This window comes from Salmo trutta, chromosome 3, assembly GCF_901001165.1.
Source record: "Salmo trutta chromosome 3, fSalTru1.1, whole genome shotgun sequence".
Classification (NCBI taxonomy): domain Eukaryota; kingdom Metazoa; phylum Chordata; class Actinopteri; order Salmoniformes; family Salmonidae; genus Salmo; species Salmo trutta.
In genome coordinates this window covers 23618-49204 of record NC_042959.1, presented here as the reverse complement: position 1 = coordinate 49204, position 25587 = coordinate 23618, and the positions used below count along the sequence as shown (strand labels likewise).

At 46.4% G+C, this 25587-nt stretch overlaps 1 protein-coding gene and 1 long non-coding RNA gene across 2 annotated transcripts; both read right to left on the bottom strand.

Moving 5' to 3' along the window:
- Positions 1–11: 11 nt before the first annotated feature.
- Positions 12–649, bottom strand: LOC115166044 (uncharacterized). Its single transcript, XR_003870264.1, has 2 exons — positions 404–649; positions 12–46 (listed from the first exon to the last, which is right to left on the bottom strand). It is a non-coding gene; the product is annotated as an uncharacterized LOC115166044 (long non-coding RNA).
- An 8305-nt stretch (positions 650–8954) lies between these two features.
- LOC115164641 (histamine N-methyltransferase-like) lies at positions 8955–10559 on the bottom strand. The gene is made up of 2 exons (XM_029717335.1): positions 10424–10559; positions 8955–9378 (listed from the first exon to the last, which is right to left on the bottom strand). Exons 1-2 carry the CDS (start codon positions 10542–10544, stop codon positions 9017–9019), a joined length of 483 nt encoding a protein of 160 aa, XP_029573195.1. The 5' UTR covers positions 10545–10559; the 3' UTR covers positions 8955–9016.
- Positions 10560–25587: the final 15028 nt, after the last annotated feature.

The following is a 25587-nucleotide window of genomic DNA, read 5'->3' as shown; positions in this document are numbered from 1 at the left end:
TTGTATATAACTTTTGCATCAGGTGGCAGGCAAAATCTCTCGATGACTGGAAAAGATAGTAAGGTCAAACTGAATGTGCCTTTGAAGTCAGCACTGTTTCTTGCCTCACAGCCAATAACTCTTCACGTTGAATACACACTGTATAACCCTTAAATAGACCTAGAGCATTTTCCCTCACATAACCCATTCTCTCTTAAGTCCAAATTGATGATTGGCTTTTTTTATTGACTGTTTTGGTGTATATAAATACTTTACACTCTATGAAGCACACATTACAGAACTGAAAATGATTAGCAATTTAACCCCATTTACCGTATAAAAGAGTCTGATAAAGGCATGTAAAGAAAATCAGAATCGACAACATTAAGGAGCTTGTACAACGAGCTTTTAAAGCCATGCTAACCGTTTTCATGGAATTGCATAAAGTCAAACCGTCCTTCATCCTCATCCAGCTTCACATATTTCTGCTGTTGGCTGTACTTCACCTGGACCAGCATTTTGACTGAGACATGCAAGGAAGTTTGACAAAGTAAATAAACATTTAAAGGAAGAACGATAAAGATTAAAGCTAAGTCGACAGTGTTACACCATTTTTGGTGACCCATCAGATTCTGTGACCTGCACTGTTGGAAAAAGTACACATTTTCAGAAAATCGCGCTGTGACAGATATTAAAATGCTGCTTATGCATTGACTCATCAGTATTTAATGAAGCACTTAAATGTTTAATAAATGTTTAATATCAGTCACAGCCCGATTTTCTGCTAATTTTGTACTTTAGCTTTAACTTAGTAATTTCAGTACAATTAACTGGTAATACTTATACTTTTACTTAAGTAAATGATCTGAGTACTTTTTCCAACACTGCAGGTCATAGAATATGATGGGTCACCAAATACAATGTACGCTGGTCACACAGACAACACGTGAAACACCGTCTGCATGTTGGGACGTGTTATTTGAGGCCCCTTTGATGTTCAAAGTGAAGGGGGGAAAAAGACGTTAGCTCCAGCCTCAAACAAGATTTTATACAGTAAAAAAACATAACGCTTTGTTTTTCCTTTCAATAAATCATCATTGATAAAGTTGGAGACGGTTTAAGTAACAAACTGTTAGCTAGCTTACCATAGACTTCTAGCTAGCTAATCACCAGGACAAATTTGCTACTCAGACCTGGCAACAAACACGGTTTTGTTAGGCATATATTCTCTGTAGATGTCTCATTGTTCATACTGAAATTCTCAGCATCAATGTATAATTGTTTCAGTAAGTTTGAGTTAATTGCACTTACCGTGTAGTACTGCATGGGAGGGAGAAAATGGCGCCGACTTGTCTCCTCTGTCTCCAACCGAAGAAGTGAAATGCATGGGCGGAGCATAATTACATCTCTGCGGAGTTCGGTTAACACTGACCGGATCAACTCTGTCAAATAACTCCAACACTGAACACTATTTAAATCAGAATGTGTTAAAATTACACTCTGGGAGTGAAAATCAACTCGGAAATGTTTAACCCTGAAATTTCAACACTCCAATTTTTGCAGAGTATTCACAGCGCTCTGTGAACCTCTTTACCCCATAGAGGGAATCCAGCACTGCTAACAGCTAACTAAGGAATAGCTGTGTATTAATGTGAGCAGTGCATTGTGCTTACAGACTATGAACACAAAGATCTCTTAGGATTTACATGTTGCTCTTCAAATTGTATCAGGACAATAGATATCTACATTTTAAACATGGAAGGATATAAGAGCTGCCTGTACAGTGTTATATAAGCATGAACTTGATACCTGTGACCTGTGGCCCAGATAGAACTGGTACACTAATGCAGAGCTTTTCCTGAGTATAAAATTAAAGACTACTAATCATCTTCATTATTAATTACAGTGCAGGTATATTATGTACATAAATACATATACTGAACAAAAATATAAAATGCAACATTCAACAATTTCTAAGATTTTACTGAGTTACAGTTCATAAGGAAATCAGTCAATTGAAATTAATTAATTAGGCCTTAATCTATGGACTTCACATGACTGGGAATATAGGTATGCATTTGTTGGTCATAGATACCTTATAAAAAAGGTAAGGGCGTGGATTAGAAAACATGCATAAACAAGGCATAGGTTAGATATACTTACAATAAGTCACTTATTCAACAGCCCTGCCCCAGAGACTCCAACCACAGCCGTGTTACAGCCCTGCCCCAGAGACTCCAACCACAGCTCTGCCCCAGAGACTCCAACCACAGCCGTGTTACAGCCCTGCCCCAGAGACTCCAACGTGTTACAGCCCTGCCCCAGAGACTCCAACCACAGCCGTGTTACAGCCCTGCACCAGAGACTCCAACCACAGCCGTGTTACAGCCCTGCCCCAGAGACTCCAACCACAGCCGTGTTACAGCCCTGCCCCAGAGACTCCAACCACAGCCGTGTTACAGCCCTGCACCAGAGACTCCAACCACAGCCGTGTTACATCCCTGCCCCAGAGACTCCAACCACAGCTCTGCCCCCGAGACTCCAACCACAGCCGTGTTACAGCCCTGCCCCAGAGACTCCAACGTGTTACAGCCCTGCCCCAGAGACTCCAACCACAGCCGTGTTACAGCCCTGCACCAGAGACTCCAACCACAGCCGTGTTACAGCCCTGCCCCAGAGACTCCAACCACAGCCGTGTTACAGCCCTGCCCCAGAGACTCCAACCACAGCCGTGTTACAGCCCTGCCCCAGAGACTCCAACCACAGCCGTGTTACAGCTCTGCCCCAGAGACTCCAACCACAGCCGTGTTACAGCCCTGCCCCAGAGACTCCAACGTGTTACAGCCCTGCCCCAGAGACTCCAACCACAGCCGTGTTACAGCCCTGCCCCAGAGACTCCAACCACAGCCGTGTTACAGCCTTGCCCCAGAGACTCCAACCACAGCCGTGTTACAGCCCTGCACCAGAGACTCCAACCACAGCCGTGTTACAGCCCTGCCCCAGAGACTCCAACCACAGCTCTGCCCCAGAGACTCCAACCACAGCCGTGTTACAGCCCTGCCCCAGAGACTCCAACCACAGCCGTGTTACAGCCCTGCCCCAGAGACTCCAACCACAGCCGTGTTACAGCCCTGCCCCAGAGACTCCAACCACAGCCGTGTTACAGCCCTGCCCCAGAGACTCCAACCACAGCCGTGTTACAGCCCTGCACCAGAGACTCACGATAACATACGCACTAGACTGTGTTGTAGATGTGGAGAAGGGGCCTGAGGGCACACACTATGTGTGTTGTGAAATCAGTTATGAATGTATTGTAATGTTTCTTAAATTGTATAACTGCCTTAAGCATATAGAAGTATCTGTTTCAACACAGAATAGCCGCATGTGCGCAGTGCCTCAAATCGTTTAGAGAAAATAACCTTTCTATTTTATTCAGCTATGTTCACTTGTATTCTTCATACTATAAAATTATATAACACGAGCAACCATACGTGATACATCAACATGTCGTCATACGTTATTGTGCTGTGAGAGCAAAATTGCAAGCTTATGTGATCATACTGTTATTGCATCAAATGGTTGTTTTATGCAACATAAGTGGTTGTTAGAACACTCATCTGTGTGTGTGTGTATATACACACACACGGCAAATTGTATTCCTCGGGATTAATTTTTTTGTTGAACAAACACAATGCTCTCAGTCAATCCAAAATGTTATTGAACCTCAAACCTGAATGTTTAACAAAGGAAAAGTGAGTTGTCTTTCTCAGGGAAATATAAGTGTGCACAATTATTAGGCAACTAAATTAAAAATAATTTCTCTCAACTCACTTGTTTATTCTACATTTTTAGAGTAAGTGTAACAGATAAGTAAGCCTTCCTTGTAGCTCAGTTGGTAGAGCATGGTGTTTGCAACACCAGGGTTGTGGGTTTGATTCCCACGGGGGGCCAGCACAGGAAAAAAAAGATGTATGAAATGTATGCATTCACTACTGTAAGTCGCTCTGGATAAGAGCGTCTGCTAAATGACTAAAATGTAAAAATGTAAATGTAAAATGTCAATTATATAACATTTTTGGCCTTTCAAAAATATTCAGTGACCAATATACCTGAGGTAATGAGGCTGCCTAATAATTATACACACCTTGATATAAGGCGTTATTCACTTTCGCCACACCCTCCCACTCTGGTGTCCCTTGCCCATTTTAAAAATGTTATGGAGGATCAATATGATGTTATCTGTGATTGTTTCTGTTGAATTGTGTCTTTGTTTTGTATGTTTGAAATGTTCTTGTCTGTATGCCTAAAACTGTATATGTCAACATGTTTACACAGGGCACAGCCGTAAAAGAGATCCAGGTCTCAGTCTGTTTTCCCTGTTAAAATAAAGATTAAAAAAAAATAAACAGAAAATAAATGAAACAGAAAATAAACGTAAGTACACATTTTCAATAATCAAAAACACTGCGTCCTATTGGCACAAACATACCTTAAAAGCAGCGGCAAAAACCAACACAGGACATCAAAGAAGCTCTCTGAGCAACAACCAACAGAGGACATACCAATCAGCTCCCTCCTAACAAAGGAACACTGGCTTTTCTAGCTTCAGAAGGAGTCGGTAATTGAAGACAGCTGTATCTCCTGACGAGAGGGCGGGGTCAGATCGCCAATCATCGATGGGGCCGACCAATCAGCTGCTTAGAATTCCAGGAAGCCATCCTGAAACACACACATACAAACAAAACCACAACACAGAAACTGGAGAACGTAACAGCTTCCTATTTAGCAACAAAGCATCCTTCACTCATGCTGCCAAACATACCCTTGTAAAACTGACTATCCTACTGATCCTCGACTTTGGCGATGTCATTTACAAAATAGCCTCCAACACTCTACTCAGCAAATTGGATGCAGTCTATCACAGTGCCATTTGTTTTGTCACCAAAGTCCCATATACTACCCACCACTGCGACCTGTATGCTCTCGTTGGCTGGCCCTCGCTTCATATTCGTCGCCAAACCCACTGGCTCCAGGTCATCTATAAGTCTTTGCTAGGTAAAGCCCCGCCTTATCTCAGCTCACTGGTCACCATAGCAGCACCCACCCGTGGCACGCGCTCCAGCAGGTATATCTCTCTGGTCACCCCCAAAGCCAATTCCGACTTTGGCCGCCTTTCCTTCCAGTTCTCTGCTGCCAATGACTGGAACGAATTGCAAAAATCACTGAAGCTGGAGACTCATATCTCCCTCACTAACTTTAAGCACCAGCTGTCAGAGCAGCTCACCGATCACTGAACCTGTACTTAGGCCATCTGTAAATAGCCCATCCAACTACCAAGATGGAGTAGCAGTCAGACATCTTTGTCCTGTTGTGTCCCTTGTATATATCTTTTTACATCTTTTTCTTCGCATATCTTTTAAAAATATTTTCCTAAAACTCAACTTCTAAATCCTCTCCTGCAACCTGCCTCACCCAATGTGGCGTGGACCTGTTTTTTTTCTATTTACTTCGGATCTGGAATCCCTCAACTGATGCTAGCAAGCTAATTACCTACCAGCTATCAGTTAGCAAACCACTGCTAGCGGTCATCAGCTAACCTTTAGCTCAGAAAGCTCTCGCCAGTTCAAACAACGTGACTCAAACCAGAGCATAACGGACCTATTATTATTTTATGTATTTTTCCCCCCATATCCCCGGATTCCTACCGCAAACTCTGAACATTTTCATCTGGATCTTCGCAACTAGCTAACCGCAATCCCGGGTGACTACTCCAGGCTAGCGTTTAGCCTGCACCAATTAGCCTGAAACTAGCTCGGCCAGGGCTCCTGTGCTACCACCGAAGCCCACTCCTGGGCTACAATATCCGGACCCCTTCTATTGCCGGTACGGGGCACGGAACCCTGCTGATCCTCTACGACTTGAATACAGGCCCCTCAGGCGCGATGTCCGCTGAAGGCCCATTCTGCTAACCGGCCTGCTAGCTATCTAGAGCTACTTGGAACCCTACTAATTCCACGACGTCACCACATAGAGGCAAAAACAGACTTACCCCCATCGCAATGTCTCCCAAAGGCTAACTTGCTAGCCCCGGTCTGCAAACTGCTAGCTTGCCTGCCCTGGTCTGCTAACTGCTAGCCCCTGTCTGCCAACTGCTTGCTTGCTAACCCGGTCTGCTAACTGCTAGCTTGCCAACCCCGGTCTGCTAATTGCTAGCTTGTTTAGCACCGGCCTACTAACTGTTAGCATCGGCCTGCTAACTGGCTGAATTGCCGTGTCCCCAGTCAGCCCAACCAATCACTGGACCCATATGTTCACTTGGCTACGCATGCCTCTCTCTAATATCAATGTGCCTCGTCCATTACTGTCCTGGTTAGTGATTACTGTTACACTGTAGAGCCTCTAGCCCTGCTCAATATGCTTTAACCAACCATGTTTTTCCACCTCCTACATATGCGATGACATCACCTGGTTTAAGCGTCTCTAGAGACTATATCTTTCTCATCATTACTCAATGCCTAGGTTTACCTCCAATGTACTCATATCCTACCTTACCTTTGTCTGTACACTGTGCCTTGAATCTATGCTATCGTGCCCAGAAACCTGCTCCTTTTACTCTCAGTTCCAAACGTGCTAGACGGCCAGTTCGTATAGCCTTTAGCCGTACCCTTATCCTACTTCTCCTCTGTTCCTCTGGTGATGTGGAGGTTAATTCAGGTCCTGCAGTGCCTAGCTCCACTCCCACTCCCCAGGTGCTCTCATTTGTTGACTTCTGTAACCAAAAAAGCCTTGGTTTCGAGCATGTTAACATTAGAAGCCTACTCCCCAAGTTTGTTTTACTCCCTGCTTTAGCACACTCTGCCAACCCGGATGTCTTAGCCATGTCTGAATTATGGCTTAGGAAAACCACCAAAAATTATGAAATCTCCATCGTTAACTATAACATTTTCCGCCAAGATAGAATTGCCAAAGGGGGCGGTGTTAGCCTGCAGAGTTCTGTATTACTATCCAAGTCTGTACCCAAACAATTCGAGCTTCTACTTCTAAAAATTCACCTTTCCAGAAACAAGTCTCTCACTGTTGCCGCTTGCTATAGACCTCCCTCTGCCCCCAGCTGTGCCCTCGATACCATATCTGAATTGATTGCCCCCCATCTATCTTCTGAGCTCGTGCTACTAGGTGACCTAAACTGGGACATGCTTAACACCCCGGCCATCCTACAATCTTAGCTTGATGCCCTCAATCTCACACAAATTATCAATGAACCTACCAGGTACAACCCCAAATCCGTAAACATGGGCACCCTCATAGATGTCATCCTAACTAACTCGCCCTCCAAAAACACCTCTGCTATTTTCAATCAAGATCTCAGCGATCACAGCCTCATTGCCTGCATCCGTAATGGGTCTGCGACCAAACGACCACCCCTCATCACTGTCAAACACTCCCTAAAACACTTCTGCGAGCAGGCCTTTCTAATCGACCTGGACGGGGTATCCTGGAATGACATTGACCTCATCCCATCAGTAGATGATGCCTTGCTATTCTTTAAAAGTTCCTTCCTCACCATCTTAAATAAGCATGCCCCACTCAATTTAAAAAAAAAACTAGGAATAGATATAGTCCTTGGTTCACTCCAGACCTGTCTGCCCTTGACCAGCACAAAAACATCCTGTGGCGTTCTGCATTAGCATCGAATAGCCCCCGTGATATGCAACTTTTCAGGGAAGTTACGAACAAATATACACAGTCAGTTTGAAAAAGCTAGCCTTAGCTTTTCTAACAGAAATTTGCATCCTGTAGTACTAACTCAAAAAAGTTCTGGGACACTGTAAAGTCCATGAAGAATAAGAGCACCTCCTCCCAGCTGCCCACTGCTCTGAGGCTAGTAAACACTTATGATAAGAGAATTATCTAATAAAGGTAAATGAATCAATAAACCATGATGAATTATTAGTCATACAGCATGGTTAATGAATAATCAATGTAATGATCAATGTAGGGATCGATTAGTCTGATTAGTTCTGGAAAGTCCAGGAACCACTGGAGAGGGAAAGAAATGTGTGTATGCAATTAGTATAGAGAGATAGAGAGACAGATGGTCAAGGGAGTAAAAGCTTCAAAGAGTCCTAACCTTGAGGGAAAAGAACAGGCTGAGCTCTGGATAGTGATAAACAAGTGTGAGAAGTCTATGGGGGATGCAGGTCACCAACAGTTTGTGTGTAAATGCATGTGCGTAAGAAAGCAAGAACTATATAATGACTGTTTTGTTATCCTGACCTCAGAACGTTCTCATCAATAAAGCTACAGAAACCTTTTGCAGAAAGCTGAGTCCTTGCCTAATTATTTTTAACCCATTGTCTTACAAACCTTGGGCATTAGTCAAGGCGAATTGATTATTGATTATTATCATCAAAGATATAAATTCCTTTAACAAGATGGGAATCACGTAATTATATGAATACCACAACAAGCCTTTCATGCATACACTGAGTATACCAAACATTAGGAACACCTTCCTAATAATGAGTTGCACCCCCACAGAACAGCATCAATTCATCGGGGCACAGACTCTACAAGGTGTCAAACGTTCCATAGGGATGCTGGCCCATGTTGACTCCAATGCTTCCCGCAGTTGGCTGGATGTCCTTTGGTGGTGGACCATTCTTGATACACGTGAAAAACCCATCAGCATTGCAGTTCTTTACACAAACCAGTGTACCTGGTACATATTACCATACCCCGTTCAAAAGCACTTAAATCTTTCGTCTTGCCAATTCACCCTCTGAATGGCACATACATAAAAATCCATGTCTCAATTGCCTCAAGGCTTAAAAATCCTTATTTAACTTGTCTCCCCCCTTCATCTACACTGATTGAAGTGGATTTAACAAGTAACATCAATAAGGGATCATAGCTTTCACCTGGATTCACCTGGTCAGTCTGACATGGAAAGAGAAAGTGTTCCTAATGTTTTTTATACTCAGTGTTTATCAGTGATACACATTGTTGCTACAGCCTTTTGAGATCTATTCCTGTGTTACTGTAGAGGGTCAACCACCAGCACCTCCAGGGTGTTATTGAAGATGACCCTCCCATCCACCTCCTTGCTATAGTCTGGGGTCATCAGCAGGTCTAGAACTCCTCTCTTCAGCTCAGGAGGAGCAGTGGCGCTGAAGTCTAACACCTGAGTCAGGAAGTCCAGAAGCAGTTCTCCTCTCTGGTCCCCCTCAGTGAAACACTCAGTGATGTCCATCTGAGACGGCAGCTTGTAGCTCTGGTAACTCGTTGTCTTAGAGTCCAGGTAGGCTTTAATATCACCTGTAGTCACACTCTGACTGATCTCTGTGTTACATAGCTGGGTCCTGAAGGTCCTCCACAGCTTTCCCCAGCCACTCTCATCTACAGACATTATACACGTTATAACCTCCCATAGTAACAGAACCCCACAGTGTCACCACCACATATATGCTATTAAATGACTTAGTTCTAATAGTAACTCATTATTAGTTGTAATATGTAATTCCATGTTAACCACCTAAAGTATGTATAACAGTATAACAGAGCTCTGGCATGGAGTCTGATAACACTACAGATCCAATGTTTGTACATATACAGTACAAGTCAAAAATGTGGGATGATTGTGAAGGCAAAGTCCTCTGATGCAGCACTCCATCACTCTCCTTCTTGGTCAAATAGCCCTTACACAGCCTGGAGGTGTGCTGGGTCATTGTCCATGTGACAAATAAAATTAGATTTTTTTTTATTTGGGCTGCAATCTGAGGCTGGTAACTCTAATGAATTGATCCTCTGCAGCAGAGGTAACTCTGGGTCTTCCTTTGCTGTGGCAGTCCTCATTAGAGCCAGTTTCAATATAGCGCTTGATGATTTTTGCGACTGCAGTTGAAGAAACTTTCAAAGTTCATGAAATTTTCCGTATTGACTGACCTTCATGTCTTAAAGTAATGATGGACTGTTGTTTCTCTTTGCTTATTTGAACTGTTCTTGCCATAATATGGACTTGGTCTTTTACCATATAGGGCTATCTTCTGTATACCACCCCTACCTTGTCACAACACAACTGATTGGCACAACTGATTGGCACAAACACATTAAGAAGGAAAATAAATTCCACAAATTAACAAGGGTTGGTCAGGATCCACGTGTACGAAAAGCATGCATGTACACGTGAAATGAATCCCAGGTGAGAGAATGCCAAGAGTGTGCAAAGCTGTCATCAAGGCAAAGGGTGGCTATTTTGAAGAATCTCAAATATAAAATATATTTTGTTTAACACTTTTGGTTACTACATGATTCCATACATGTTATTTCATAGTTTGATGTCTTCACTATTATTCTACAATGTAGAAAATAGTAAACAAAGAAAAACCCTTGAATGAGTAGGTGTGTCCAAATGTTTGACTGTTCTTGAACTCAACTGACTCACCAGATACCAGAATTATGAGTAGTTTTCCATTCCTGTCCAGGAGGCTCTGGTAGAATGTGACTGTTGCACCTGGATCCTTCACGTAATACAACATCTGGATGGAGTACAGGGGAACTATCATGTTATTGTGATATAAGACTGAATATGATGAAATAAATACACTGCACAAAAATATAAAAACGCAACAATTTCAAACATTTTACTGAGTTACAGTTCATAAGGAAATTAGCCAATTGAAATAAATTAGGCCCTCATCTGATCTATGGATTTCACATGACTGGGAATACAGATATGCATCTATTGGTCACAGATACAGTACCTTAAAATAAAGGTAGGGGTGTGGATCAGAAAACCAGTCATTATTCAGTGTGACCCCCCCCATGCAGCGTGACACATCTCCTTCACATGGAGCTGGTCAGGCTGTTGATTGTGGTCTGTTGAATGTTGCCCCACTCCTCTTCAATGGCTGTGTGAAGCTGCTGGATATTGGCGGGAACTGGAACATGCTTTCGTACACGTGGATCCTGACCAACCCAAACATGCTCAATGGGTGAGTATGCAGGCCATGGAAAAAAACTGGGACATTTTCAGCTTCTAGAAATTGTGTACAGATCCTTGTGACATGAGGCCGTGCATTATCATGCTGAAACATGAGGTGATGGCAGTGGATGAATGGCACGAAAATGGGCCTCAGGATCTCGCCACGGTATCTCTGTGCATTCAAATTGCCATCAATAAAATGCAATTGTGTTCGTTGTCCGTAGCTTATGCCTACCCAAACCATAACCCCACCGCCGAGCAAGGGACACTCTGTTCAAAACGTTGACATTAGCAAACCGCTCACCCGGTACAGTTGAAAAAAGGATTAATCCGTGAAGGGCACACTCCAGTGTGTCAGTTGACATCGAAGGTGAGCATTTGCCCACTGAAGTCAGTTACGACGCCAAACTATAGTCAGGTCAAGACCCTGGAGAGGACGATGAGCACGCAGATAAGCGTGTGGATACCCAGGCAATCTGCCTCATTGTTCATTCTCTGAAAATCTCCTAAATATTCATTATCTTCTTGCTTTTCACTCTAAACAGTCAAACCACATTAACATTTATAAAGTGATTTGTCTGGTGTAACAGATAAATCATAATTAAACTGAAGTCTAGATCTCCTAGCTGTTCAGAATTAGGTGATGCCTGAGAGAGACTGGACTAAACTGAAACAGATGAATTAGTTGTGATAAAAAGCTGTGTCCAGCGCTGCACATCTGGGTGGCCCTGACAATAGTGACAGTCTTAACCAGATGAATTAGATTAAACAAAAGATTTAAACTGCATTTCGCCCTTCACTTGAAATGAGATTGAGAATAACAGTGATATGGCAATCCATGCAGCGCTTATACGGCTGTATCCATCTGCAGGGTCTGGCCAATCATCTTCAACAAGTGTTTCCATCTGCAGGGTCTGGCCAATCACCTTCAACTACTGTTTCCATCTGCAGGGTCTGGCCAATTATCTTCAACTACTGTTTCCATCTGCAGGGTCTGGCCAATCATCTTCAACTAGTGTTTCCATCTGCAGGATCTGGCCAATCATCTTCAACTAGTGTTTCCATCTGCAGGGTGTGGCCAATCATCTTCAACTAGTGTTTCCATCTGCAGGGTCTGGCCAATCATCTTCAACTAGTGTTTCCATCTGCAGGGTCTGGCCAATCATCTTCAACTAGTGTTTCCATCTGCAGAGTCTGGCCAATCATCTTCAACTAGTGTTTCCATCTGCAGGGTCTGGCCAATCATCTTCAACTAGTGTTTCCATCTGCAGGGTCTGGCCAATCATCTTCAACTACTGTTTCCATCTGCAGGGTCTGGCCAATCATCTTCAACTAGTGTTTCCATCTGCAGGGTCTGGCCAATCATCTTCAACTAGTGTTTCCATCTGCAGGGTCTGGCCAATCATCTTCAACTAGTGTTTCCATCTGCAGGGTCTGGCCAATCATCTTCAACTAGTGTTTCCATCTGCAGGATCTGGCCAATCATCTTCAACTAGTGTTTCCATCTGCAGGGTCTGGTCAATCATCTTCAATCAGTCATTACTGTTCAAATCCAGACATAAAGCTCTATAGAAATTATGTAAACCATATCACAACTGAGGAAGATGAATCTCTCAGATATCCTAGTTCAACCCAGGAAATTGACTTGTTTTGTTACAGAATAGTCTAATGAAACTTCCTGTTATCCAGGTATAGTGGGGGTTGAGGACATAAGGTTGAGGACAGAGGGTTAGGGTTGTGTTTGTGAAGGAATCCACAAGGTTGATCTGATGCCTTCAAGCTAATGCAGAGACCAGGGGGAGGGTTAGGGTTAGGTTAGGGTTAGGGGTTAGGTTGAGGACAGAGGGTTAGGGTTGTGTTTGTGAAGGAATCCACTAGGTCGATCTGATGCCTTCAAGCTAATGCAGAGACCAGGGGGAGGGTTAGGGTTAGGGGTTAGGTTGAGGACAGAGGGTTAGGGTTGTGTTTGTTAAGGAATCCACTAGGTCGATCTGATGCCTTCAAGCTAATGCAGAGACCAGGGGGAGGGTTAGGGTTAGGGGTTAGGTTGAGGACAGAGGGTAAGGGTTGTGTTTGTGAAGGAATCCACTAGGTTGATCTGATGCCTTCAAGCTAATGCAGAGACCGGGGGGAGGGTTGCACTCCGCTTGCCGAATGGGAGAGTCGAGGGGTCCAGGCACAGATCCGCCCAGGTTGTAGAACCCTATAGTTGTCCACTTTAGTAGAGTTGGTTTTGGGGTGTGTTGGTTTTAGATGTCTTCATCCTTGGTCATTCATCCGTTTTAAGTCCAGGAAGGGATAGGGTTAGAGTGGGGGTTAGGGTTAGGGTAAGAGTGAGGTTAGGGTTAGGATAAGGGTGGGGTTAGGGTTAGGGTGGGGTTAGGGTAAGAGTGAGGTTAGGGTTAGAATAAGGGTGGGGTTAGGGTTAGGATAAGGGTGGGGTTAGAGTAAAGGTTAGGGGAGTCCTTCTATTGGTCAAGGTGTCAATGGTGGTGAAAAAGGGCCACCAGAGAGGAAGTTGCCCACAGAACCGTCCTTCACTGCTGGTTGGCCAAGTGTCACTCCGTGTCCTTCAGTCATTGGGTCCTAGATGTTTTGGTCAGTCAATGCATTTAAGAGTAATTCCCTTCCAGGATCCTTACTCTGAAGCGATTGTCGTTTATTCACATCTAGCTGGTGCTGTCGTGGCATGCTTATTGTAGGATCAGGCAACGCGGTTGAGTTGCGTACCCTGTGTGGGTCCAGTGTCTCAGTTGCTTGCCATGTGTCCATACCAATACGGTCTGTCATTGAGTTTTTGTGGTTTGAGCAGACAAAAACCCAGAAGGTGAACCTTCTCTACGGTTTTCATGCATCCACCCTTTGAGCTCCGTCCATCATCCTCGTAGATACAAACTTGGTTTAGGGTCAGGCAAAAACCATAGAGGGCTGCTCCCTTCCAGGAACCCAGCTTCTCAGTTGGTTGCCATGTGCCCATCTCAAGCATGTCAGTCAGTCGGCCTTTAGAGTTTGAGCAGACAAAAACCCAGGAAGTATAACCTCCTCTACGGTTGTCATGCATCCACCCCAAGTGTCAGTCCTTTGTGCTCAGTGGTTCAGATGGCAAGAACTAGTGAGGCCACTCCCTTCCAGGATTGTGGGTCCCCATAGGGTGTCATTCTTAGCCAGTGAGTTATTGTCGCTATGTTGTTCAAGTCTTGTAGTGGTCGGATCAGTATGAGTGAGACGGGGCCGGGTGTCCGTAGAGTGTCCGAAGCTGGTTTTTATATCTGACGGATCCTCTTCCCTGTCACACTGCACCTGGTCTGCCTTCCAAGTTCTAAGGCCCCAACCAGGTTCCGGCACGCCGAGCGATCCCAAGCCCATTTCACCTACACTCCATTGGAGACATCGAGGGCCACCAACCGGTCAGTGGCTGAACTTCCCGACTCATTCTGTCAAGGTACTGAATCAGCAGGCTTACAGGGTAGCTCTGCCGGGAGCGAAGGTGTGTCATTGGCCGCTAGTCAAGCCCCACATACTCTTCGGTAAGAGTGTCTGGCATTTTTTTTAAAGAGATATGGAACGGATATGCGTAGGACAGCATCGCTTTGTTAAAGCGTCTTATCCCGTGCATGAATCCAAGGTGCACACCAACTCTGAGCCCCTCGGAGCAGCGGGGGCGAGGGTCGCGTCAAGGCCTTAAAGATGTGGTTGAAGGGTAGATTTGGAGAGGGGAAGACCCTCCGTCCAGTCCCACAGGTGTATTTAGATGGTCCCCTTTTTACCGTAGTTTTCGCCCTTTTGTGTTAGGATTTGGACTGCCTGATTTGCAAGGGAGGCTCAGCGCACAGATGGCCCGTTGGGGGGGGCAAGGGACCGAAGGTTGGAGGAGTGTTTAGGTCCTCTCTGTCTAGGGTTTGTTGGTGAGTTGTAGTGGGTTGATTTTAGTTCAGGTTGATGAGAGGCTTGATTGGAGAGTGGATGGGTTGGGTGGTGCTGTTGAAACACAGGAGGGCTGTTGCCTCCGTGTGTTTTTGTTGCTCCCTTGATGGCTAGTGCCTTGGGGGCCCGTTGCTGGGTCCACCCTTGGCTTCATAGCTTGTTGAGTAGAGTGTTGATTGGAGTCTGTGGTGTCGTTTGTCGTGGTTTATGATGGGATGTGGTAGGTGTAGGTGTTGGGTTGGTCCGCAATGGCAGAGGTTTGGATGGTGATGGTGATGATGGGAGCACATCAAGGATGAGAAGGTGGAGGAGGAGAGGGATGATGATGAGGAGGTGGTGGCGGCAGAGGTGGAGGTGAGGAAGGAGATGATGGTGGCGGTGGTGACGATGATGTTGATGGTTGTGTTTTGTCGTTGTTGAAGGTGGGGTGGGGATCGTCTAGATGGGATGGAGTCTTGTGTTGAGTCCGAGAGGTGGGGTGTCTGTGCGCAGTCGAGTTACCCAGTGTTCTTTGCGGGATAGGCGTTGTTGTGTGGTCCATCGTTGGATATGTTTAAGTCCCGTCATGTGGAAGTGGTTTCCAGGATGTACTTGGAGGAAGTGTAGGTCTAGCAGGTAGTTGTTGATTGTTGGAGAGGGGTCAGCTGTGTTGAGGAGGTTGAGTTGTTGTGGGGTGGGGGTGAAGAGGCGTGACAGTACTACTACATCAGTGCCGATCTCAGAACAAGTAGAGTCCGGTGGATGTGGTATGGTCAGTTCCAGCCCCCTGTCAAGTCTTCTCTTGGGGTGGTGATGGTTGTGGTTGTTCCTCCAGTCATTGGTGTGTTGATGGTGGTGTGGGTGTTCCTCCTCATGGTGGTACAGTATAATGTTGTTGGTGTAGGGGAGGTCTTGCAGTGGGGTGCCAGGTGGGGAGTGGAGTACCAGCTAGGCTGTCACTCTCCCCCTGCTCTGGTTAAGAGAGCGGCGCTCCTAATTTATATGGCGTTGCCACCATAGCTGCTGCCGTCGTCAGGGTCCAATGGATGCAATGTTGTCGGGTGTAGAAGTCTGATGAGGGTAGGAGGGGGATGTGATGTCTGTTACCGATGAATCTGTTTATGATGTCCAGGTTTCTGGCTCAGTTGGTAGAGCATGGTGTTTGCAACGCCAGCATGGTGTGTGCAACGCCAGGGTTGTGGGTTCAATTCCCACGGGGGGCCAGTACAAAAAAAGAAAAGAAATGCAATGTATGAAATGTATGCATTCACTATTGTAAGTCGCTCTGGATAAGAGCGTCTGCTAAATGATTAAAATGTTTAGTCTCTCCAGCAGTGGCATCTTGGGGGAGTAGTTGATCTTCGGCATGAAGATCGTGGCGTTGGGGAAGGCTTTCGTCACTGTGTTCTAGAAAGTATCGACGTCCGCCTGGTAAGAAGCCGCGGAGCCTTTCTCCCGGTTGTTGATTGCCGAAGGAGAGTATCACCTTGGTGACCAAGGGGCATCCCTCCTGGGGTAGGAGTTGGAGGATGTCAATGGCATGGCATAGGCAGGCTCCGGGGTAAGCTTCGACCTGTATAAGGTCTGAGTGGATGTCTGGGAGTCTGCTGAAGTTGGAGTCTCCCATACTGAGAGTTGGTCTCCTGGGCTGGACTCTCCAGTCTGCTCTGTAGCGTGATCCTGGATGTCATCTGAAGCTACTGGTACCCTGAGGCGGTGTCATGTGGGAGTGGTGGTCATCGGAGGGGGTCGAAGTGTTTTCCCGGGGTGAGGAGGAGGTGGTGGTGGCGATGTTTCTAGATGAGTGTGTAGAGGAGTCATTGCTGGTGAGGTTTGAGGTGTGGAGGAGCTGCACTTGGTCTGTGCTGGTGTGATGGTCTTGCTGTCGGTGGGTGGTTGGTTGATGCTGGGGGTGTTGTGTCCCTTTCAATGTTTTCTGGTGTTCGCAGTGCAGGTGGTGGAGGATCGTGGAGGAGGTAGAAGAGGAGGTGCCACGGTAGTGGTTGTAGTGGTGCTCTTCTTCCTTGTGGACGGTAGTGGTGCCTTTTGTGTCTGGGTTGAGTGGGGTCTGGTGGCTGTTGTGTTCTCTCTTCTTGCCTGCTGGGAGAGTTCTGTCACAGCACGCATGAGGAGGGCATCGTCTAGGGTATCTTGATCCTCTGGAGCCAGTGGAGATGGTAGTCCGGTGGAGTGAAGAGGTGATAGTGGGGGTCCGGAGAGGAATGGAGGGCTGGTGGTGAGGTCCAGAAAGGTGGGGAGCCCCTCTTCTTGTGCAGCGAGTTGGTTGATGGTCTCTGCAATGCCGGTGGATAGGCTTGAGGGTGGAGGGGGCTTGGCCTTTTGGAGAAGTACCAGGTGTATCTTGGAGTACCAGTCGAGTCCTTTCTTGGTCTTTTTGTAGGTAGTTGGTGCTGGCGGGTCTGTAGGTTCTGGTAGGTGGTGATCTCTGTCCAGGGTGCGGTGGAGTGTTGTGGGCTCAGAGGTAGTAGGTTGAGCCTTGGTTTCCTCAGGTGAGGTCTTCCTGGTCTGGGCTGTACTGGTGGTCGGCGGTGGGTCAGGTGCCGTCTTGTTCTGTAGGTGGCTGGTTCTGTCAGGATCTTGAGAGGGGGTAGAGGCCCTGTTGGTCTTGTGGGTTCTCTTGCGTCCTCTAGTAGCGGTCTGTGGGCATCTTGTCTTGTAGGGTTCTTCCGTGGTGTGGGAGGTAGTGGCTTTGTCCGGAGGGTCGAAGTTTGGTCCTGCCGGATCTTCTTCTGTGGAGAGGGGCCGTTTCAGGCCTTGGCATGGCGAAGTAGGTCTCTCCTCAGTTGGGGTGGCATGTAGAGAGGTCTGGAGAGGTGAGTCGCCCTCAGCTTCGCTGCCTGGGGGGGATGAATTGGCTGTTGTCCCTGGTTGGCCAGTCTCTTTGAAGATCATATCAAAGTTTATTTGTCACGTGCGCCGAATACAACAGGTGTAGACCTTACAGTGAAATGCTTACTTACAAGCTCGAACCAATAGTGCAAAAAAGGTGTTAGGTGAACAATGGGTAAGTAAAGAAATAAAACAACAGTAAAAAGACAGGCTATATACAGTAGCAAGGCTACAAAAGTAGCGAGGCTACATACAGACACTGGTTAGAGGGAGGGAGTTCCACAGGCTCTCCAGAAGAGGTAGTAGTGGGGGTCTTTGAAGGAGTTCTTCTGCCCATCTGCTGCCGAGGTAACAGGCCTCTGTCCAGTTGGTGCAGTCGGTGTTGTCGGAGAGGATGTGGTGGGTGCATTCTGTCTCGTTCCTGTAGTGTCTCTCCAGGATCTCATGGTTCCTTCTGAGCCATTGCGTGGTGGCGATGGTTAGTTTGTCGATGGTGTCGTTTGATGCTCTCGGTGGGGTGAAGAGGGCTATCAGTTCCCTTGTCTTGGTCTGGTAGCCAGGTGGTAGAGGGCCCCCGGAGAGGTGTTCGCTAGTTGCTTCCAGGTGGTGTCTCACTCTGATGAGTCTGGAGATCAGCTTAGCTGTTGTCTTGACACTGGGGTGGAAGAGGGTGGAGGTCCCATGTAGTGGGGTCTCTCTGGGTTGCTGTTCTATAGTTCTACGGGTGTGGAGAGGAGAGATGGGCCGCTGGAATGATGGCAGGGAAGAGGAGGAGGAGATGTCCTCTGGTGTCGTGAAGAGGGGTCTCGATGCTGCTGGTGTGGAGTCCTCTGTGTTGGTGCTCCTGGTGTCTTGTTTTAGAGTGGGAGAAGGGCTGGGGACTGGTGAGTAGTTCATGGTACCCGTAGTAGTAGTGGTGGCCACTGCGTCTTGGCTGAAGCTGCTGCCGGTGTGGGGCGTAGTCTCTGTTCCGAAGGTGTCGCTGTGGTGGTGTCGAGTCAGAGGTGGATCAGTTCGCCGCTGGGGAGGTGTTTCTCTGGAGGTAGGTGGGTTTCTTGATTCCCTGGAGTGTCTGGAAGCCATTGTGTAGTGTGGAGGAGGTCCCAGGGCGTGGTGGTGTTCAATCTTCTCTGTGTGGTGGTTGTCCTCTGGGTTAGAGGTGCTACGTAGAGGTGCAGGAGCTGTTCGGTCCTGTTCTGTTGGTCTGCTCTGCCTCCCTGTATAGTGGGAGTGTCTGCTGTAGGATGTCTTGTGGTGGTCCTCTGGGTTGGAGGTTCTACGTAGAGGTGCAGGAGCTGTTCGGTCCTGTTCTGTTGGTCTGCTCTGCCTCCCTGTATAGTGGGAGTGCCTGCTGTAGGATGTCTTGTGGTGGTCCTCTGGGTTGGAGGTGCTACGTGGAGGTGCAGGAGCTGTTCGGTCCTGTTCTGTTGGTCTGCTCTGCCTCCCTGTATAGTGGGAGTGCCTGCTGTAGGATGTCTTGTGGTGGTATCTTCCTGTACCAAGGGGGACCGATGACCTGTCTAGTAGTCGTGGTGTCTCAGACGGGAGGTGTCTGGGCTGGGTCAGTCTCGTGGAGAGCGGTGGTGTTCTGCTGGACAGGTGTGTGACATCTGCTGGGTGGTGTGTTGAATGGAGGGGGAGATTGGTGTAACCCTAACCCACTGTGGGTGCTGGGTCTGGTAGAGGTGGTCTCAGAGGGTCGGCTGGAGAGTGTGTCCTGTGGTCCTTTTGTTCTGCTCATGCCGTCCAAAGATCTGGTAGTGATGTCGGGCTGTTGGAGTGAAGTGGTCTCAGGTGGTCTGTGAGTGTGGTGGTAGCGTTGAAGAGCTGGTTCCATCTTCCTGTGTTGAGTAGATCAGTCTGGAGAGGTGTTTGAAGATTTTATGTTCGTTGAAGATGTGACGTTCCGGTGGTGAGACAGGGTTGAACGCTGAAAATGTTTTACTTTGTGTCTCGTCCATGGCCGTCTTGTGTTGTGTGTGTGTGGGAGCTGTGTAAAAATAAAGTACAAATTTATTAAAATGTAGCCAAAAAGAGGCCCTCCCGAAGTCCGTTGCGGATCCTGCCTTCCTTACAGCTGCACAACGGATCTAGTAGGGTCTAGACGGTGAAGGCAGGGATCTAGTAGCTCAGATTGTTGAGAGTGGAGGTCTGGTAGATCTAGCCGTAGTGTGGTGAATCTTCTACAGTGGGTCTCTTGCTCTTTGCTGGTATCTGCATGAAGTTGTCTCCTTGAAGTGCTTCGACCAAATAGTGCTGAGTCTGAGATGATGCCCTTCTTTTATAGAGAAAAGGGGTGTGGTCCAGCAGGTGTTGAGGATACTCATTGGAGCATGATGAGAGCATGCATTGTGCATGTGAGGGGTATGGCTATTCCGTCCAATCAGATCGCAGTACCTGTGGTGGCCTTCATGGGATGTCCATGTCATCAAGAGGTCAAGTGGTCTGGGGTAGAGCGTCAGCTCCATTGAATACAATGGTGAAGGCCATTACAATGATGAATTGCATTGGGCCCGGTGACCTTTCTCTTTTGGGGTGATGTTTCCGCTGTGGGTGGGTGAGCGGTCCAGGATGTGTTGGAGGTAAGAGTCGAAGTCTGTGGGATTAGAAGGAGTCCTTGATGAGGTGCCTAGGTGGTGTAGAAGTCCCTCAACTGGTTCTCTAAATATGGTAGTCTTGACCTTTGCTCTGCCATCGACCTGTGTGTTAGCGTTAAGCTCATCCTCTCTGGTTTTAAGTGCCATATTAATTTTCTGAGGGTGGCAGGTCCAGGAGGTGTCAGAAGCAAGGGTGAACACTTGGGGGGTTGGAGCCAGCCCCTGTAGAGATCTTTCTGAGGTGTTTTGTGGTCATGGCAAGTGAATGAAGATGAGTAGTTAGCTGTCTTTTCTCTCTCCCATTGACTTGTATGGGGTGTTGGGAGTGGTTAGCTCTGGTTGTAGTAGGTTCATTTCGATTTTGAGTGTGGGCCTTCCCAGGGTCCTAAGGGTGTTTAGGGCAGATGTCCACCTTCCTAGGTAGGTGCTACTGTAAGGGGGTGCTGTTTGGAGGTGTTAAAGGGGTCCATACTTACCTTTGAAGTTGGGTGTCTGTGTTATCGATTCTCCATAGGCTTCCATTGTAGTGAAAGAGAGCGGTGGGCTATACTGTTGGTCTGGTGGTCTTTGCTCCTTGTCTGTGTGGGCCAACATTCTGAGGCAATAATAGGATGAAGTTTACCCTTGTGGGGTTGTAGTCCACCCATTGTTTCCTTCCTGGGAGGTGTTTTCTATTTTTCCACTGTGGTTGAAGTTCAGGTAGTTGTGCTGTGTTATTGGTTTCCCATAGGTATTAATTGTACCGGTGGAGAGCAGTGGGCTATATCAGCGTGTTGAAGGCCTAGGCTTCTCAGGGGTGTGGATTCGAATCCTGGGCTACAGAAGGATGAACATTATGCCCTTGGGGTTGTCACCAGTCATTTTTTTTGTTCCTCCAAAGGGTTTTTCTATTTTTCCACTGTTGTTGAAGTTGGGTAGTAGTGTGAATTCCATAGGTTTCCATTGTAGCGATAGGAGTGAAGTGCCGTGCTGAGTTCAAGTAGGAGTTGGATCCCCGTAGCTGCGGGTTTTAGAAACCTGTTGTGTTGTGTTACAGCTCCTCTGGTTGTGTGGTAGTAGCTCTGCTCTGGTGTTGGGGATAGTGGTCTCTTTTATCCTGAGTTGTCCATCCTGTTGGTGGTGCTACCCATGCTAGAGGGAATACTTACCTGGGGTGGCACATAGGAGGTGAGGATAATACTTACCTGCATGGGTCCAGTGGTGTTCATGAAGTTTTGTAGATGAGATGTCCTGTTTCAGGGAGGTCTTTGTTGTTGAGCTTTTCTTTTCCATCCTCTCCTCCTAATGTGTCCATCATCAGTCACCAATCCAGGTGCCAAAGCCATCACGTTCCAAATTAATTGGTGGTTGTGTTTCCTATGTGTTGGTGGAGTGTAGGTGAGGTGGGTGTCTTGTTGATGGTCTCCGTTGGTGTAGGGGGCCAGTGGTCTTGTTTGATGCGACCGTTGGTGTGAAGTGTGATCTTGCCTTTAGTTGTGGAAGACGTTGTTTTCTGTCCAGTCGTAGATGTCTTGTGTCTTGGAGGGAGTTCTTGAAGTACTGTGTCGGGTCTTTTGTAGTGTAGATCTCTGTTGTAGATGTAGATAAGGTGCATGGGATGGCTGTGTCCAGGCCCCCCGACGCCCAACACCCAGGCGTCTGGCCATGGTTAGGTTTTTGTTTGTGAAGGAATCCACAAGGTCGATCTGATGCCTTCAAGCTAATGCAGAGACCAGGGGGGAGGGTTAGGGGTTAGGTTGAGGACAGAGGGTTAGGGTTGTGTTTGTGAAGGAATCCACTAGGTTGATCTGATGCCTTCAAGCTAATGCAGAGACCGGGGGAGAGGGGGGGGGGGGGGGGGGGGGGGGGGGGGGGGGTTGCACTCCGCTTGCCGAATGGGGGAGTTGAGGGGTCCAGGCACAGATCCGCTCAGGTTGTAGAAGCCTATAGTTGCCCACTTTGTTAGAGTTGGTTTAGGTGTCTTCATCCTTGGTCTTTTGTCCGTTTTAAGTCCAGGTAGGGGGTGGGGTTAGGGTGGGGGTAGGTTAGGGTTAGGGTTAGGTTTAGGGGTTAGGGGTTAGGGATAGGGATAGGGTTAGGGTTAGGGTTAGGGTTAGGGTTAGGTTTTGAATATAATTGTGTTTCATATCAGCTAGCTTGTTTTACGGTGCACAGGCCTATCTCCTGTTCATCCCTCCTTCTGATGATGTTATTATATTTAGGTGTAGTACTTAAAATTGCCTGTAGATGTCCTCCTAAGATCATAAATAGACTAAAATGAGTTCTAAAATGCCTTTTTCTGGGTGACAGTACAGGAGCCGATGTGGTGAGAGACTCATTCAACCAGTGTTGTTAAATATGAACATAAAACCAATATTGTGCATTTAGTTGGTTTTATTGTTTTATTCTGTTAAAAGAATGGATAAACCTAAAAAAAGGAAGATACCAAACTAAAACCGAACAAAACATAAATATATAGAGTATAAATAAAACCATGTTCTTCTGCATCCATTTTCCTGTCTGTTAAAACCCATTTTCTAAAACCTCTCGTTCAGGCCATTTGGCGTTATTGTCTGTAGGTGCTGGATCCACTCCCGTTCTGCCCTCTTTCGCTGCCCACAGGTCCAGCCTATATGTGACTGTAACCCTGATATGGTGAGGTGAGTGATGGGGTGATCCTGGAAGTGGGTTATTAGTGTCGTTTGTAAGTGTGCCCTTTTGATGTTATACAGGTGTTGTTTGAGTCTGGTTTCTATAGTATGTTTGGTTTCTCCAATGTATTGTTTATTGCAGAGTGTGCATGTAATGATATAAATGGCGTTATGTGTGTTCAGTGAATAAGCTTCTTGTACTGGTGCTGATGTATGGCTGTGTATGTTTGTAATGAACTTTATCTGTTGAAAATGAGAATTGTGAGATTTGGGGTCTTGTGGTGGCTTACTACTGAATCTAGCTGTGGTGAGAAGGTCCTTTAAATTTTTGTTTTTTCTGAATGCTGAAATTATTCTGTATGGTTTAAGTGGTATGTAAGTGTGCTGAACTGTAGAGAAGTTGTGTTTGATTGATTGATGTAGGGATCTGATTCTATGTGAAAATGTAGTTACTAGGGGGATGATAATTTTCTGTTGATTGGGTATTGATGACAAAGGAGAAGAGACAGAGGAAGTGTTGCGGTTTAGTGATTGGTGCAGATCACTCCCCGGAGGGGGGTCAGGATTAGGGTGAGGGAGGGTGATAGGGGTTAAGTTAGGATGAGAACCCTGGTTAGGGTAATGGTGAACATTAAGGTTAGGCGTGGGGTTTGGGGAGAGGTTAAGGTTAGGCGTGGGATTTGGGGAGAGGTTAAGGTTAGGCGTGGGGTTTGGGGAGAGGTTAAGGTTAGGCGTGGGGTTTGGGGAGAGGTTAAGGTTAGGCGTGGGGTTTAGAAAGATGTTAAGGTTAGGGGTGAGATTAGGCTTAGAACCCTGGTTAGGGTAATGGTAAAGGTTAAGGTTAGGCGTGGGGTTTGGGGAGAGGTTAAGGTTAGGAGTAGGATTGAGGTTGAGATTAAGAGAGGTGGATGGTTTGATGTGGTCTGTGAGTATTGGATGAATGGGAGGGAGGGCTGCCAATGTGTTGTTTTTAATGGTTCTTAAAAATCGTTAGGGTTAGGGTTAGGGTTAGGGTTAGGGTTAGGGGTTAGGGTTAGGGTTAGGGTTAGGGGTTAGGGTTAGGGTTAGGGTTAGGGGTTAGGGTTAGGGTTAGGGTTAGAGGGTTAGGGTTAGGGTTAGGGGTTAGGGTTAGGGTTAGGGGTAGGGGTTAGGGGTTAGGGTTAGGGTTAGGGTTAGGGTTAGGGTTAGGGTTAGGGGTTAGGGTTAGGGTTAGGGTTAGGGGTTAGGGTTAGGGTTAGGGGTTAGGGGTTAGGGTTAGGGTTAGGGTTAGGGTTAGGGGTTAGGGTTAGGGTTAGGGTTAGGGTTAGGTTTTGAATTGAAGTAGGGTTAAAAAGAGACTGATTTGTCTTGTGGTGCGCAGGCCTATTGCTGTGTACCCCTCCAATCTGAATAAATTCTACTGTTAAAATCCACTAGATTGACTCCTAAAAACCTATTCAAAACGTAAGTAGGTTAATATTGTTTCTAAAAATGATAGTCTGAGTGGTCATCTAGGACCATGAAGGAACTAAGCTGTTAAAATATACTAGATTGACTCCTAAAAACCTTTTCAAAACGTAAGTAGGTTAATATTGCTTCTAAAAATGATAGTCTGAGTGGTTATCTAGGACCATGAAGGGGCTAAGATGTTAAAATATACAAGGGATCAGGGGATAGATGCTTTATTAGTACATATGCACAGTTATAAGCCCATTTATCTATAAAAGTGCTATCAGGTCAAGTGCTGAGTTGTAAAAACAAATTCAAATACATACAAACAAAAGGAATAAAACTATTATAAATAAGCATGCACCTGTTGAATATAAGAAAAACCACACAAACTTTATTTATTGTGTTTTTTGTTTTATGGTGCATCCTTCTTCCCGCTCCTTGAGAACCCTGTAAACAAGTGCTGTCCCTTTCCATGGATCCTATCTGATCTGTTAAAACCGCTCATTCAGACCGCTGGGTGTAATTGTTTGTAGGTCTCTTATCCACCTACGTTCCACTGCCTTTCGCCGCCCACTGGTCCACCCAGAACACGACTGTAATCCTGATATATTGAGGTAGGTGACGGGGTGCTCCTGGAAATGAGTGACTAGTTCTGTGTGTAGATGGGCCCGTTTGATATTGTATAGATGTTGTTTAAGTCTATTTTCTATTGTATACTGAGTTTCCCCAATGTAGTGTTTTTTGCAAAATGTGCACGTGATTATATATATGACATTTGGAGTGTAGAGTGAAATGGAGTCTAAAACTGGAGTGGAGGTCTTGCTGTATGAGTTTGAAATGAATTTTCTTTGTCTGAAGTGGGCCGTGTAGGGTTTGGGTGGTTGTGGGGGCTTGGTACTGTATTTAGCTTGGATGAGGATGTCTTGGAGACTCTTGTTCCTTCTAAATGCTGAGATTATTCTATACGGCTGGAGGGGGGTGTGTGCCTGTTGGGTGATGGAAAAATGGTGTTTGAACGCCTGATGTAACGGTCTGATCCTATGTGAGAATGTAGTAACTAGGGGGATGAGAATTGTCTGCTGCTTGGAAGGGGAACAAGAGGAGGAAAGAGGATTGTGGTTCCGGAGGGGGTCAATGTCCAAGTTTGTTGTTCTAGGAAGGTTAAGGTTAGGGGTAGGGTTATGGTTAGGGTTAGGATTAGGGTTAGGGTTAG

Excerpts from the sequence above, each read along its gene's own strand:
- LOC115164641 (XM_029717335.1), bottom strand. The coding sequence starts at position 10,544 with ATGATAGTTCCCCTGTACTCCATCCAGATGTTGTATTACGTGAAGGAT. Across the intron at positions 9,379-10,423 it reads ACTCATAATTCTGGTATCTG|ATGAGAGTGGCTGGGGAAAG; the intron begins GTGAGTCAGTTG and ends TAATGTCTGTAG.